The sequence below is a fragment of the Panthera tigris genome, chromosome B4 (assembly GCF_018350195.1).
Source record: "Panthera tigris isolate Pti1 chromosome B4, P.tigris_Pti1_mat1.1, whole genome shotgun sequence".
Lineage (NCBI taxonomy): Eukaryota > Metazoa > Chordata > Mammalia > Carnivora > Felidae > Panthera > Panthera tigris.
In genome coordinates, this window is record NC_056666.1 from 16,518,599 (window position 1) to 16,533,154 (window position 14,556).

General features: G+C 44.6%; 1 protein-coding gene across 1 annotated transcript in view; it reads left to right on the forward strand.

Annotated features, from left to right (window-relative positions):
* The first annotated feature begins 1,686 nt into the window (after nt 1-1,686).
* SLC39A12 (solute carrier family 39 member 12) overlaps nt 1,687-14,556 on the forward strand; it is an 83,854-nt gene continuing 70,984 nt past the window's right edge. The window contains exons 1-3 of the mRNA XM_042993659.1: nt 1,687-1,968; nt 9,736-10,017; nt 13,884-14,091. Coding sequence (XP_042849593.1) covers nt 1,708-1,968; nt 9,736-10,017; nt 13,884-14,091 — 751 coding nt within the window. The 5' untranslated portion in view covers nt 1,687-1,707. The remainder of the gene's footprint in view (nt 1,969-9,735; nt 10,018-13,883; nt 14,092-14,556) is intronic.

Consider the following 14,556-nt stretch of genomic DNA (forward strand, 5'->3'; position numbering starts at 1 on the left):
GATAAAATTAAGGCTTTAAAGAGCTTACTTTTTCAATAAATCGTCGGTTTGAGGGTTGATAAAACAGAGAAGCAACTGAAAAGAAAAAAGAAATCTCGATCTAACACTAAAGCCTTTCCGTCCTGCAAGGTGGAATCCTTTGACCTAGATCTTTTAAGAGGAAAAGGCACGTGACTGTAAGAAATTCTAGGTTTTTCTTAGACTTCTAAGAGAACTGGTAAATATTGATCTAAAACGTTAGGTTCATTAGCCACTTTTATTTGATTTTCCTGAAAATCTGCCAGACAGAAAGTTCTCACTTTTACCCGCCTTCATTGGTATCCCCGGAGCAGTTTTCTCCACAGCAACCGAAAACGTCTCTGGGTTGAAATAATCCTCTCCTGCTTCCAATGCACAGTCAAGGAATTTTAAAACCAGAGGACTTTGTAATCACAAAATACTCTCCGAGATTTAGAAAGCCACAGAGCTCCAGAGAAATAGCCATTTATCTTTCTTCTAACGGTAAGCACTGCATTTAGAAATGTTTGTAGCATCTTCTGTCATTTTTTAATGCTAACATAAGAATCTTAAACTCTCTCTCTCTCTCTTTTTTTTAAATCCTGAAAGTAATCCCAGTATCTTTGTTACTACCTCACAGTCATTATTAGGTCATTTCTGGGCCAAGATCTGACATGAGATGCCGTTAACAATTTGTGTTCCTTAAGCAACAGATTGAAGAGATTAATTTTTTTTTTTTCAGAAAGCTGATTGGCTCTAACATTGTCCTTTATGCCTTTAATGACCACTGAGTCTGTGGTTTTATTGTGGCTCTTGCGGTCTTGAAACACTCTTGTTTTTCTGCTAGCTCGTACTTTTAATAAATTAAAAACTGGAAAATGACCAGTGTTTTCTGGACGTGACAATTTTCTTCCATAGTACCCTTCTTACCTAAAACCTTCTCACTCAGCATGATGTATGTAATCTGTTGAAATGTATTTTCTCAGGCACATCTGGGTGGCTCAGTCGGTGAAGCATCCGCCTGCGGCTCAGGTCATGATCTTATGGTTCGTGGGTTCAAACCCCGGTCCGGCTCTGTGCTGACAGCTCAGAGCCTGGAGCCTGCTTCAGATTCTGTCTCTCTCTCTCTCTCTCTCTCTCTGCCCCTTCCTAGTTCCCACTCTGTCTCTCTCTGTCTCTCAAAAGTAAACATTTAAAAAACGTAAAAAATGGTAATAATAAAAAGAAATTGATTTTCTCTTTATTTTTATTTGTTTACTTGAGTGATGAGAACCACACCTCACAGAGTTCTACATTAAGATGGGATAAAATGAGGGTATTTCCTGTCCGGTTCCTGTGACTTGTACCCCGTGCAAGATAAACAGAGAAACTTACTCTTCCTGACTTTTTTACTCTTTTTTATTTTAGAAGGAGGCAGTGTGACAAACCCCTTGGATGTTCTACGGTTCAAAAGTCTCCAGCCATGATAGTTTCCTGCTGTTCGCAGTTATAAATGACCTACAGACCCCCTACTGTTCAGAAACAGCTTGCCGTTGCAAATCAGCTTAGCCACCCAATTAATGAATCCTTTCAAACACGTTGCAGCCACAGTAATTAAGGCCTTCATTTCCCCCCTTTACCACAGAAATTCCTCCCATTACAAGTTTACACCGTGAACGGCAAGCCACCCAACTCCATTAGACCCTGACTTGAGGTAAAGGAAGAGTGGAAATGTGCTTCTGGACAAAGCTTCCGGTATTTTGGGTGCCATTGTTCCTCCTCCTCAGCCTTGTTCCCTCTACTGAGACAGAAAGACCCTCAACCCAGGACAGCGGCAGCACTTGGAGTCCAGGCCACCTGACGGAAGCGCTACGAGCTCTCTCTGCTGGCGGTCCCCCACCCCTGAACCATTCTGGAAGCCTCCTCAAAACACTGATGGAGAAAACTGGCTGCCCGCGGAGGACAAACGGAATGCAAGGAGATTGCCATCTGGTTAGTGTAACAGAATGGGATCAGGTACCAGGGAACGTTCAAGAAAGAGCAGTGGCTTCTCTAGCCATTTGCTTCAGTAAGGCAAACTCAAATGCGGTACCCAAGTGGGCCGTGCCTTGTGATATCATGTCTCCCATATTGAGGATACGGAAAGTCATTTAGCGTTCTATAAATAGGACTTGAAAACAGGGACTTGTTGTACTACTTGTTGTAGTAAAATGGTAATGTTTGTAGAAGCCTTTCTATGACCCTTCTGCATGTTCAGAGGTATTTAGTTGTAAGTGTGAACTTTTTATTTTTAAGAGCGAGAGAGGAAGAGTGCGTGCATGCACAAACTGGGGGGGGGGGGGATGCCTGAGGAGGGGGGAGAGGGAGAGAGAGGGAAAGAGAGCAAGGAAGAATCTGAAGCAGGCTCCATGCTTAGTGCAGAGCCCAATGTGGGGCTTGATCCCACAACCCTGGGATCATGACCTGAGCCAAAATCAAGAGTTGGACACTTGACCGACAGAGCCACCCGGGTGCCCCACAAGCATGAACTTTCAGTTCTTTCTTCTTTCTGATTCACTAATCTCCCCCCCCCTTTTCTCTTGTGGTTGCCGTGAACTTGTGCGTCACTGGTTAGATACGATTTGTTTTTGATGGCATAATGATAGTACTATTATATTTGTCTAATGTTGAATTTTTTAAGTTTATTGATTTATTTTAAGAGAGAAAGCATGCATATGTATGAGCAGGGGAGGGGCGTAGGGAGATGGGGGCGGGGGAGAGAATCCCAAGCAGGCTCCACACTCCACACTGAGTCCATCTGGGGACTCGATCCCACCACCGTAAGGTTATGACCTGAGCCATAGTCAAGAGTCAGATGCTCAACCAACTGTGCCACCCAAGCACCCTTAATGTCGGATTTTTAAGTACTTTAGCCTGATCGTTGATTGGTGTTTTCTAGTATTTTGCATGGTGGGCAGTTAATGAATTGGGTGATCACCCTCTTAAAAATGAGGTATCTGGGCTAAAATGAGGTCTGTGGCTCCTGTGGCCTGGGCCCACAGCCTACCCCCGGTTTGCCAGGCGACCCTTATGCCCTGGCTGCACCTCAGCATTGTCTGGGCAGCTCTCCCCAAATACTCTGTGGAGACTTCTTCCTCCATAGATGAGGTTGAATTAACTTGCCTGGGATGGAATTAAAAGAAAAAATTCGCTGCAGGTCACATGAATGTAACATTAATGTAAATTCCACATTAATGTAAATTCGGCATTTAAGGTAGAATCAGAATGTCTCTGTCAGGGTAGGGGAATTGACAGGAGCCTCACCAGAGGTAGGAGCCCATGTCTTAATTATACCCAAAAATAGACAAAAACACTCTTCACCATCCCTTTCCTGACTGGCGAGATTTTTTTTTTTTCCAGAATGAACCTACAAATAAATAAATGAAGACATGAGTGAATGAATGAATGAATGAATGAATGAATAAATAAATAAATAAATAAATCTAGTAACTGCCTCCAGCAAAAAAAAATTTGGCAGACTTTCTCAATCATGCTTAGTTTTAGGGAAAACATTTCCTGGCCAAGTGTTTTTGTTTTTCGTGTTTTTTGTTTTTTTATTTTTTTTGTTTTTTTGGTTTTTCTTTCTTTCATGACAGAAGGGTCTGCTAATAGAATTTGTCTCTGCTCTGTGCAAACAGTGAATAATTCAATAATTAGTGAAATTCCCAAGGGTCCCCAGAGCAAACATGTGTTATAATAGGCAACCCATCTGTGATGACATTAATTTATATATATAGCAACATAAGACTTCCCCATGGAAATAAGTGGGAGTCATGTCTTATTAATGTCCTCTGAGAATTTGCTGTGGGGAAATGTTCTCCTCTAATGACATAAAGTGCCTTATTAAGGCTGTTTGAATATTAGTCAAGCTAGGGGGAATGTAAACATGCAAAATTGTTCTATGTTCTGTTTTGTTTTGTTTTTCAGAGGGAGACACTGTTTTGCACTTTTTGTTTTCTGTGACATTATCGAGACTTTGGCCAATTTCGCTTCTGTTTCAGCTATTTTTATTCCTACCAAGTGAAACACAGTCTTTAATAGCTTCGCCCTTTTGCTGCTGCTATTTCTTTGTGTAAAAGACTGAGGTAAAAAAAAAAAAGTCATGGGGTGGCCTGGGTGGCTCAGTCAGTTAAGTGTCTGACTCTTGATTTCGGTTCAGGTCATGATCTCACGGTTCACGCGTTTGAGCCCCGCCTCGGGCTCTGTGCTGGCAGTGCTGAGCCTGCTTGGGATACTCTCTCTCCTCTCTCTCTCTGGCCCCCCTTTCAAAATAAATAATAAACCTTAAAAAAAAATGCAAATTTCAGCTTTACTTGTTCAGAGGGCTACAATTCACCTGAATCACCCATAGGCAAGGATTCCATGAAATCTCTCCGTGTCATTCATAAAAAGCCGGGGAGAAACAGTGTCCTATTGATTTCACAAGCATCTGCATTCTGGCACAAGCCACAGGGCTTAGCTTGTTGTTGGATCTTTTGTGTCTTTTTAGGAACTTCGTCCAGTTAGAGGCAGGGTTTAGATTAGAAATTCTGTGGTAAAAAGAGGGCAAGGGGATGAGTTCATATCCCTAAATGTCTGAAAAAAAGAGGGAAGTGAGTGTCTTAAATTTGGGGGGGAGACAAAAAGTTTCCAGTTTTATTTCAGGCTTAGGTAAAAACTGAATGGGTGTGTGTGTGTGCGTGTGTGTGTGTGTAAATCAATCTGAACTATCTGAAAGCACTGTGCACTTAAATCCATTCAAACTTCAGCCTTTGAAAATGGACAGTCTTGCCTGATCGTGGCCTGGTTTCTTTTCAATGAGAAGGGTTAGACTGCAGTTTTAATGAATTTAATGAGGGATTAAGTAACTCTAAAAGAACAAATTCCACTTCAGTAATGATGAGAACCATAACCCTCCATGAGTTCCAGAAGCGGTGAAGGGATAAGAACCTGGTATCTGGAGTCAGCCAGCCCTGGGCCCAAATCCTTGTTCTGGCACTTTCCAGCTGTTAGGTCACGCGGAACCTCAGCTTTCTCATCTGTAAGACCAAAGTGCCAGTCCTCTCCTCGGGGAGCTCTCTGTGAGGACCGCAGGGCCACACGTGAACTAGCTGGGGCACGAGAACGCCAGCTGTCTCTGTGCCCTCACATTTCCTGTATGTTATGGACATGTCCAACGCAGCGCTTCTGGAAAATAAGATCCTCCTCAGCACTCCCTCCTGTCCCCTCCCCCCCCACCCCACCCCCACCAACTGTTCAGGGCTTGGGGTGTTTATTCAAGACCTCCAGGAGATTCTCAGACACATTCAGGGTAGAGAACCACTGCTTTAAGGTCCTGCATTTAATTCAACCTCCCTCCCGCGTTTGTCTTAACCTGCCGTGCGTTGAAGAGTGGACAGTATCGAGCTTTATCTTAACTTGTTGATCTAACAGGTTTCTTAACCCTTCTCAGTAAGACTTATCTCCTTGTCGGTCAGAAATGCCACAAAATCTGGTCATGGGTCCACAAAAAGCCAGTGCCTGCCATCAGCAAACACCCCTCCAACTCTTTGGCAGGAAAAGGAAGAAATATAATTTCCTTTTTATGATCAATTCTAAGACAACCCTCTTCCCCCAGAAGACCTTGTAAAAGCCTAAGAACTTGAAAAAGGCCAGTGGGCTTATCCAGAACCCCAAATCAACTTTAAGCATCTTTGGATCTAAAAATTTTAAAGTTTATCAAGTCTGACAACTCCTATTAACATAGAAGAAAGATTTCCTGTTGCTTTTTGTTACCGAGACTCTCTCCTCGCATAAGCAATGAACAAAGCTGAATGCAGCAGCTGGGGGAGGTGATCTGATTTGGCTATTGGAATCCAGAATCTGTGCTTTTCTCCCCAAAAAACTTAGGCACCCACATGACAAGATTAAAAGGAAAATCGATGGATTATTCCTGAATGAGTCCATTCTTCTTTAACAAAGAATCACTTCACCAGGGTCAGTGCTTTGGATGGGTCTTGATGCCTATGAGGTGCAAGTATTTGCAAAATTGGACTAAACGTCCTCCCCCCAAAACAACCCAGCCACTGCTAACAGCTCTAACAACTGAAACAAATCTTGTGATGATGAACCGGAAAGTCCAGTCCACCATCAACCCCCATGGTGCTTTTTGTCATGTCAATGTCTGTTCGATTTTCTGGTGTTTCCTATCGTGTTCTTTCCTCAAGCCACTGTCTTCCGTACAAAGGTAACTTCTTTAAGAATCAGATGTCTCGGGGGCACCTTAGTGACTCAGGCGGTTGAGCAACCGACTTCAGCTCAGGTCATGATCTCATGGTTTGTGAGTTCAAGCCCCACATCAGGCTCACTGCTGTTAGCACAGAGCCCGCTTCAGGTCCTCTATCTCCTTCTCTCTCTGCTCCTCCCCCACTTGTGTGCTTCAAAAATAAATACACGTTTAAAAGAAGAATCAAATATCATAAAAGGGCAGAAGGTTTTCAATTCATGGTCATTTGATTTGCAATTGAGCTTTCTTCCAGCAGGTCTCAGAAACTTAAAGCAAAGTTTGGGCAACTTCTGTTCATTCAAGATGACTGAAATCTCTAGTCAGACAAAATGAGATGCTCCACAGGTATTTAAAACATTTTCAGTCAAAAGCAATTGACCTTCCATGTTACATGCTTTTTAGAAACCACTTCTGGAGCGAACATTGGTATGATTTCAGATCTTACCCTCTCCTCTGCTGCCCCAGGCCACATCCCTCCTATTCCAATCCTAGAAAGGTACATTGAAGAGGAACCACAAATGGACAGGGGTGTGAGGCACGTCAGATGGGTGAAGTGTAGCCATATACTCTGCTGTGTGCTGTCAACCGAGCTCTGGCCACATGTATCTGGTCAGGTGGCTTCACGGAGGTCCCATTTCTCGTGTCACTGATACCCTTTTGCCTACCTACTCAACCTCATCAAACAGCCTAGACAGCATTTGAAAGTCTGTCAACAGGAACTCATTCAATCTTCAAGTGGTAGTATGTTCTCTCATTGATTTATATTAGAGCCTTACCAATTACTTGGCCTCCCCATTGACCTCTTTTTCTTTTTTTTTTTTTAATTTAAAAAAAAATTTTTTTAACGTTTATTTATTTTTGAGACAGAGAGAGACAGAGCATGAACGGGGGAGGGGCAGAGAGAGAGGGAGACACAGAATCGGAAGCAGACTCCAGGCTCTGAGCCGTCAGCCCAGAGCCCGACGCGGGGCTCGAACTCGCGGACTGTGAGATCGTGACCTGAGCTGAAGTCGGACGCTTAACCGACTGAGCCACCCAGGCGCCCCAATTGACCTCTTTTTCTATCAAACAGGAGGGAGAGAAAATTACTGGTTGAAGGGGTTGCACTTTCAGTACATAGGTGGGTCTACAGCTCAAATTCTTCATGGCCCAAAACAAAGAGATAAGCAAATAAAGTGAATCATTGGCATAGTGGGAATTAAGATTGGGCAACCACTATTAGCTTTGTGATTTTAGGTACATTATCTACCCTTTTGTAGACTTGTTTTTCACATATGCTACAGGTATACCTTCCTTGTAGAAGGAGGACATACCTCATGCTGGATCCTGTGCACACAAATGTACCCACTGTTTAATTCACGAGGCACCAAATAATTGAGGAATTGGTACTCTAATTCTTTACATCATTGCAGAAATAGTTGGTGACTTATCAAATAGGCTGGGGCCATTTTGTTTTCTATTTAAAATTTTGGAATCATGTTCTTACCATCAAAAAACTCATTATCTGACTTTGTCCAGAAGCAATTAGATTGAGGAATGCCCAAATACAGAAGGCGCTTAGCACAATCCTGGGCACCTGGCTTCCAGTAAAGGCTAGCTAATGCTATCAATAGTTTGGTTTCAGGAGGCGGTATGTTACAAAGAGAGGCTTGATGACACTGTGTTTCAGTTGACTAACCTCCTTGAGTCTTGGTGTCAGCCCCGCCAATAGCTACCGACCCATGGACTTTTCTCGTCTGCTACTCAAGAAACAGAAATGTGCTGGGGTGGTTTCAATGGTGGAGCTTAATAGTCACATTGAGTGACTTGATGTGAAGCCGATGTCTCTCTTTTTGCCGAACTCTTACCCCATCGCAGTTGAGTTGGGGAGAGAACAGAACCTGTATGGCTTGTGAAGAATGTGATTAATGCTTTGCTTTGGAGACAGATGACATGTTTCTTCCTGACTCAGATGGTATGTCCCAGATGTTATCTGGTGGGACACACAGCATCCATGGAATTAAGACGCCTGAAATTTCCACCTTAGAGAATAGATTAAAAGGTACCATCGTACATTGTCCCACATTGGGAAGAGTCCTTTTGGGGCTCAGGACAGGCATCCCTCCATGCCTTCATTCTGTGGCTGTGCCTCTGGGATCCTAGGAGAGTTGTCAGGAGCTCCCCACTGTCTCTGAAGGAAGGCAGCTCCTGTCTTGTGGGGAGGGCTTCCCTTCCATAGCCCTGTGTGTATCTTTTTCTCATCGTCCCGTTACGTTACCCGAAACACCTTCTGCCATGCAGACTTCCCAGATTAGATGAGCCAGACGTCTTGCTGTGGGTGTAAAGCAAGTAAAGCGTCGTGGAAATATTTTTTAGCCGTTCTCTTAGGTAGGATAAAGGCGAGGCAGGTGGCGTTCGTTCATTCCATTCCGCGCCTTGTGAGTGCCAGGCATTGTGCCGGATGCTGAGGATAGAGCTGTGCACGGACAGAACCTGGCCTTAATGGACCACTCGTTCTCGAAGGAAGAGCGAAAATAAACACGGGGAGAAAGCAAGTTTAGAACACTAGTGCTATGGAGAAAATAAACGTGATATATGTTAGAGCTGCCACCAGCCACGTGTGACCGTGGGCCACTTGATAACGTGGCTCATCTGAATCGACACGTGCTGGTAAGTGTAAAGTACGCACCAGAGTTTGAAGACTTGGCATGACGAAAAGAATGTCAAATGGCTCACAAATAACTTCTTAAAATTGTGATTACAAGTTGAAGTGATCATATCTTGCATATCTAGGTTTCAGTAAGACACATTACTAAATGTATTATTAAAATTAATTTCGCTTTTTCAAATGTGGCCACCAGAAAATTTAAAGTGATGTGTGACTCGCCTCTGTGGTGAGGGTTGTGTTTCCATCGAACAGTGCTGTGCTGGAGAACGTGGGACGGGGCGGGGGTCGGGGCTTTCTACTTTGGGTAGGGTGTGGATCCTCAACGGGGTATCTCTTTAAGCTGAGATTGGAGAATTGAGGGGAAAGGAGACCCGAAAGATGGTGGGAAGAGCTTGGTGGAACTGATGGAAAATCACAGGGGCGGAAGGTTAGTGAGCGAGGTGGAGAAAGGCTAAGGTAAGACAAGAGAGGTAGGCAGGCAAGAGCCAGACCAAAGAGAAAATTGTATGGAGCTTAGATTTCATTCGAAATGCAATGGGGTCCTTACCGTAAACGCCAAAGAGCCAACGGGTTTTACTCAAGGCAGCAGATGGACATCTGGAGAGAGAGAGATTACTCTCAGGGAATAAGGGCTCCCCGGGAGGGCAACATCAATGTGTAGAAGTCCAGCCACGACTACCTTATTTGAAGCTGGCTGTTAGACCTACCCGTGTTCCCCCCCTATTCGTACAATAATGAGCACTGGAGATCTGGCGGTCGTTAGTGTTCTAGGACTCTTTGCTAAACTTTGTTTCTACTTTTGTTGTTTTATGTTTTGTTTTTGGGACAGTGCTTTGAACCAGATGCCCTGTTGCTAATAGCTGGAGGAGATTTTGAGGATCAGCTCAGAGAAGAAGTGGTCCAGAGAGTGTCTATTCTCCTCCTCTTTTACATTATTCACCAGGAAGAGATCTGTTCTTCTAAGCTCAACATGAGTAATAAAGAGTATAAATTTTACCTGCACAGCCTCCTCAGCCTCAGGCAGGATGAAGACTCCTATTTCCTTTCACAGAATGAGACGGAAGATATCTTGGCGTTCACCAGGCAGTACTTTGACACCTCTCGAAGTCAGGTAAGAAGGGCACAGGTCAGGTAAGAAGGGCACCTGGCCGTGCTGCTAAGAGACAGACTTGGAGCCCTGTTTTCTGTCACTTGTTTATCCCCATGACAGTCAAGGACGTCTAAGAGAGGTATTTGTGGGTTTTAGTGATGGGATGTTAAGTGACATCATTTGAAATTCTGAGTATAAAAGGGGGAAGGGTGATGACTAATGATTGTAAAAGGAGTTCTAGCCAGAAGGCAGGTGGGTGGTTGGGTGGGCAGGAAAGCCAGGTGACAGGACAACTCTCTTTTCCTGAACGTGAAAGTGAGTGATTCATGGCTTCCGATCGATCTCCAAGAACTGACCCACGGTGGGGAGGACGCGATGCTCTTTGCCTCGCCTTCCGGCCAGGGAAAAAGAAGACAGAACTGGTGTGAGAGAGGTGAATTTATCATTCGTTGCTTCACCGAAGAAGCAGCTTGCAAAAAGCATTATTCATGACAGCACAGACAATAGCTCTTCTGTAGCTTTTGATTTGTGCCGCACATGTTCAGGGGTCTCTCGAAGTGCTTTGCTTTCCTCGTGGCTCCCACTGTGAGGAACCAGGCACCTGGTCCCTTCCGGCCTTCGTTACTGTTCCAGCAAGAGCTGGCCTTTCAATTACCTTCATGCCTTCTGCCTTGCGGTGGGGAGTTTGAGCAGATAAAGCGCTCTGGACGTAGGAAAAATTTTAAAGCCACATTTTCTTAAAGAATTGATTGAACAGTCACCAGTGCATTTTGAAGAGTGCCATGAAACCTGTTTTATTTTTCTCTCTTGAATTTTTCATTGACGTGTGTCCTTGAGCTGCTGTAACAAAAATGCCACAGACTGAGTGGCTTCTACGCAACAGAAATTTATTTCTCATGGTTCCGGAGGCTGGAAGTCGGAGATCAAAGTACTGGGCAGATTTGATGTCTGGTGAAAGCCCCCATCCTGATTCCTCAGAGACCATCCCCTCACTGCGTCCTCAGTTGGCAGAAGGGGCAGAGGAGCTCTCTGAGGTCTCTCTCCTCAGGGCACTAATCCCATTCCTGAGGACTTCACCCTCATGACCCAATCACCTCCCAAAGGCCCCGCCTCCTAACACTATCACAGTAAGTGGCAGGACTTCAACATTTGAAATTTGGGGGGACGCAGTCATTCAGTCCGTAGTGATGTATATGGGCGTATTTGGTTTTTGGCCTCAATTCTAGCTTCCAGGAGCCCAAAGGTGTCTGTGCGTTCATGCTGTGGCTCAACGACCAGCCGACATATCCTCCAACTTGCTGTAAAAACGTTTAATTTCTCTTGCGATTGGCACACAGATGGAAAGACTGTTTCCTGAGGTCTTTGTGGGCATCATTTTGGTAACTCTCATCTCATGACTCTCCAAATAGGGCCATATTTTTGTGTCCACTTCCAACTGAGAAAACGGGTTCCTTTCTAGAATTCGGTTTCCGCTTCAATAAGGAAGTACGCCCACATACAGTTTCTTCAGTGCAACATCCATATGATACAAGATCGGTTCAGGTTAGCCGCTTCGAAGCAGACGGCGTGTACATATTCGACGCAAATTTCTGGTTATCCAACACAGGCCGCAAATACCTGGGCCTCCAAGCGTACGTGAGAGCCAACATTCCGAGAACAGAATAAAATAATTCGAGATTATGCGTAGCCGTACTTTTTCCGCCTCTTCAGTCAAGAAGAATTAAGAGCTCGTAACCCTTGCTGGGCCTCGGACGGTTATCTTCTGGAGGAGAGCACTGTCTCCAGTTCCTGGGAAGGGTCCTTTGTTCGCTTGGGCCGGAATTCCCTTAGGAATCCTTAGTCACTCGATCCAGACTTGTACAGGAGGCCTGTGGGCATCTCACCGGAGGATGCCGCTCTCTCCGACTGGAGAGCGTGAGGCCACACACGGTGCTGCCAGACCAGGCCCGCCATTACCAGCAGCTCCAGGTCTTGGTCTGCATAGGACTCAGCCTCTGCAGGTGAAGCCACTAACAGCCACTCCAGGGGGGCCTTAACCAGCTCACCAACAAACAGCTTTACCCTGTAGTACGCTAACGCAGCCACCCTCCCTGATGGCCCAGAGTATAAACATCCCTCTATTCCTTCATTCTCTTTTATCCAACTACTATTTTATCTTCTTGGCTCAGTCTCTTGCTCCCACCTCTTCCTGTTTTTCCCCCCCACTGTTTGCTGTTTCCATGGGAGATAAGCAGGGATCTCTACAGACTTCTCTGCTAGCCCTGACTCTTACGTGGAAGAATAATGGGTTGGTATCGCCATTATACAGTTGACAAACCCAGAAACCTGAGCCATTTTTAACTCTTTGGACTCCTTCACATTTTCCTACAAGTCCTTTGTAATGTGCCTCAAATACGTCCATTTCTTTCCATCTCTGGTGCTACCACCTTAGGTCGAGAAGTAACTTGGACTAATAAATAACTCCTGAACTAGACATTCAGCCCTTAGTTTCTATCCCTGGCAATGTCTTCACTACTTTCCCACCAGAGTGATATTTCTGGAACATACCATATTGTATTGTTCTTTTGTTTATAGCATTAGTGGCTCCTCTGGAGCCTTTAGGGAAAAGTTTTCGTGATGGCTCTTGCTACCTTCTCCAGCCTCCTGTCTATCAGGGGCACCACTGGACACTGGGACCAACAAGAATAGTAGCTAAGATTCGCTGACCGTGTTCCGTGCGCCAGCTACCATATTAAGTATTTTACACACATGATCTAATCTTAATAACCTTTGTGGTAGGCAGCATTGTCCCTTTTTACTGAGAAGAATATGAGAGTGAGCAAAGTTAATCATTTGGCCCAAGTTTGCTCAGTTACAAACAGCAGAGATAATTTTAAAACCTAATCTGTCTGTCCCAAGCACGATCCTACGGAACTCACTTTGATGATAGGAAAGGCCCATCAGCAGCTTGGATTTCCGTTTATTTCTCTACACAAAAGGAAGGGTATTTAAGAGCATAGGCTATGGAGTCAGATCTGAGTGTGCATTGGGACTCTACCTGTCACTGGTCAGGTGGTCTGGGAAAAGGGTATCCTGTGCACAGAGCTCTGGGACAATGAAAAGAGAACATAGTGTAATGGACCTAGCATGGCGTCTGGCACACAGTAGGTACTCAGTAAATGTTGGTGTGGCGACGAGGCAAAAATAGGGACTCGGTCCGTTTCAGCCATGATGATGATATTGTGGATATAAAGCCAAGGGAGAGATTTTTATGAATGGGCGTACTAGGGGCACGTAAGGCTAGAGTCTAACCTTTCAGATGCTCATATTTAATTGAAGACCACTCAGTGTACACATGGAAAAGATCCCATGTCCTATGGGAGTTCAAAGAACACAGAGACTGTGCCAGCTTTGGTCATCACTTAGCACGCATTGAGCCTGAGACTAAAGGCAGGCGTTAAAAAGGAAGTGCTCTGTGATGACACGAGGCCGCAGGGCCGGTGTGAAGTCAAGGTTGGGAGTAGAGATTTGAAAGTCCTTACACTGTGGGCTGGACTTGAAACTGGAGAAAAACAAGTCACCACCTAGAAGCCTGTGAACAAGAAGAGCGAGAAATCTCTTTGGAGAAGACACATCTCTGAGGGAGTAGTGAGAAAGGTTAGGTAACCGAGGACCACTAAGGTGGGAGTTAGAAAATACAGTGTCCAGTCAGATAAAAGAAACAAGCATTTTCCAGACAGAATTCTGTCTGAGACTAGAGAATGTTGATAGTTGTGTTCCTACAAACAGCTCAGACCTCTTTAAGGTGAAAAACTCTTCTTTGTCTTTTGGGGAAATCCTAGACATATTTTAATCAAAATGGCTTTCGAGGTGCAAGCTTTTTCTTTTTACTCTGCATCTGATTTCAGTGTATGGACACCAAAATGCTGCAGAAAAAGTCTGGAATACTGAGCGGGGATGGCGCTGATGAAAACACACTCCCTCGGTTGGCAGCGACGATCATCACTTTGTCCCTCCAAGGTGTTTGTCTGGGGCAAAGAGACTTGCCGTCTCCAGACTATTTTACGGAATATATTTTCAGTTTTTTGAATAGTACAAATACTCTCCACCTGTCAGGTAAGGATGCTTTTCATGAATGTAACTACCAAGTCATGCCTACTAAACAAATTGTGCCAAAAAGAGTGACACTTTTTGATGACTAAATTTGTTCAGGTATGTTCTAAACGCTATTTTATCATAGCCTGTGGTAAGACAGCTCAGGTGGCCCTTTTAAGGCAAACATGCTATCGTATCTTTGTGGCGATGAGGCAAAAATTGGGACTCGGTCCGTTTCGGCCATGATGATGATATTACGGACGTAGAGCCAAGGGAGAGATTTTTATGACCTGCCGTAAGTGCTGAGGAACGCTTGTCTGTTTGGTACGTAGTCCTGGGCGAGGGGTCACAAACTATTGCCTAGAATGAAGACATGGAAAGCCCAATGGTGCAAGAGCCTTGGTGGTGTTTGCTTGTAGCCATAAAGATCTATTATTTAATTTTAAATAAAAGTCGTGTGAGCTCTCCATCCTGGTTATATTAGTG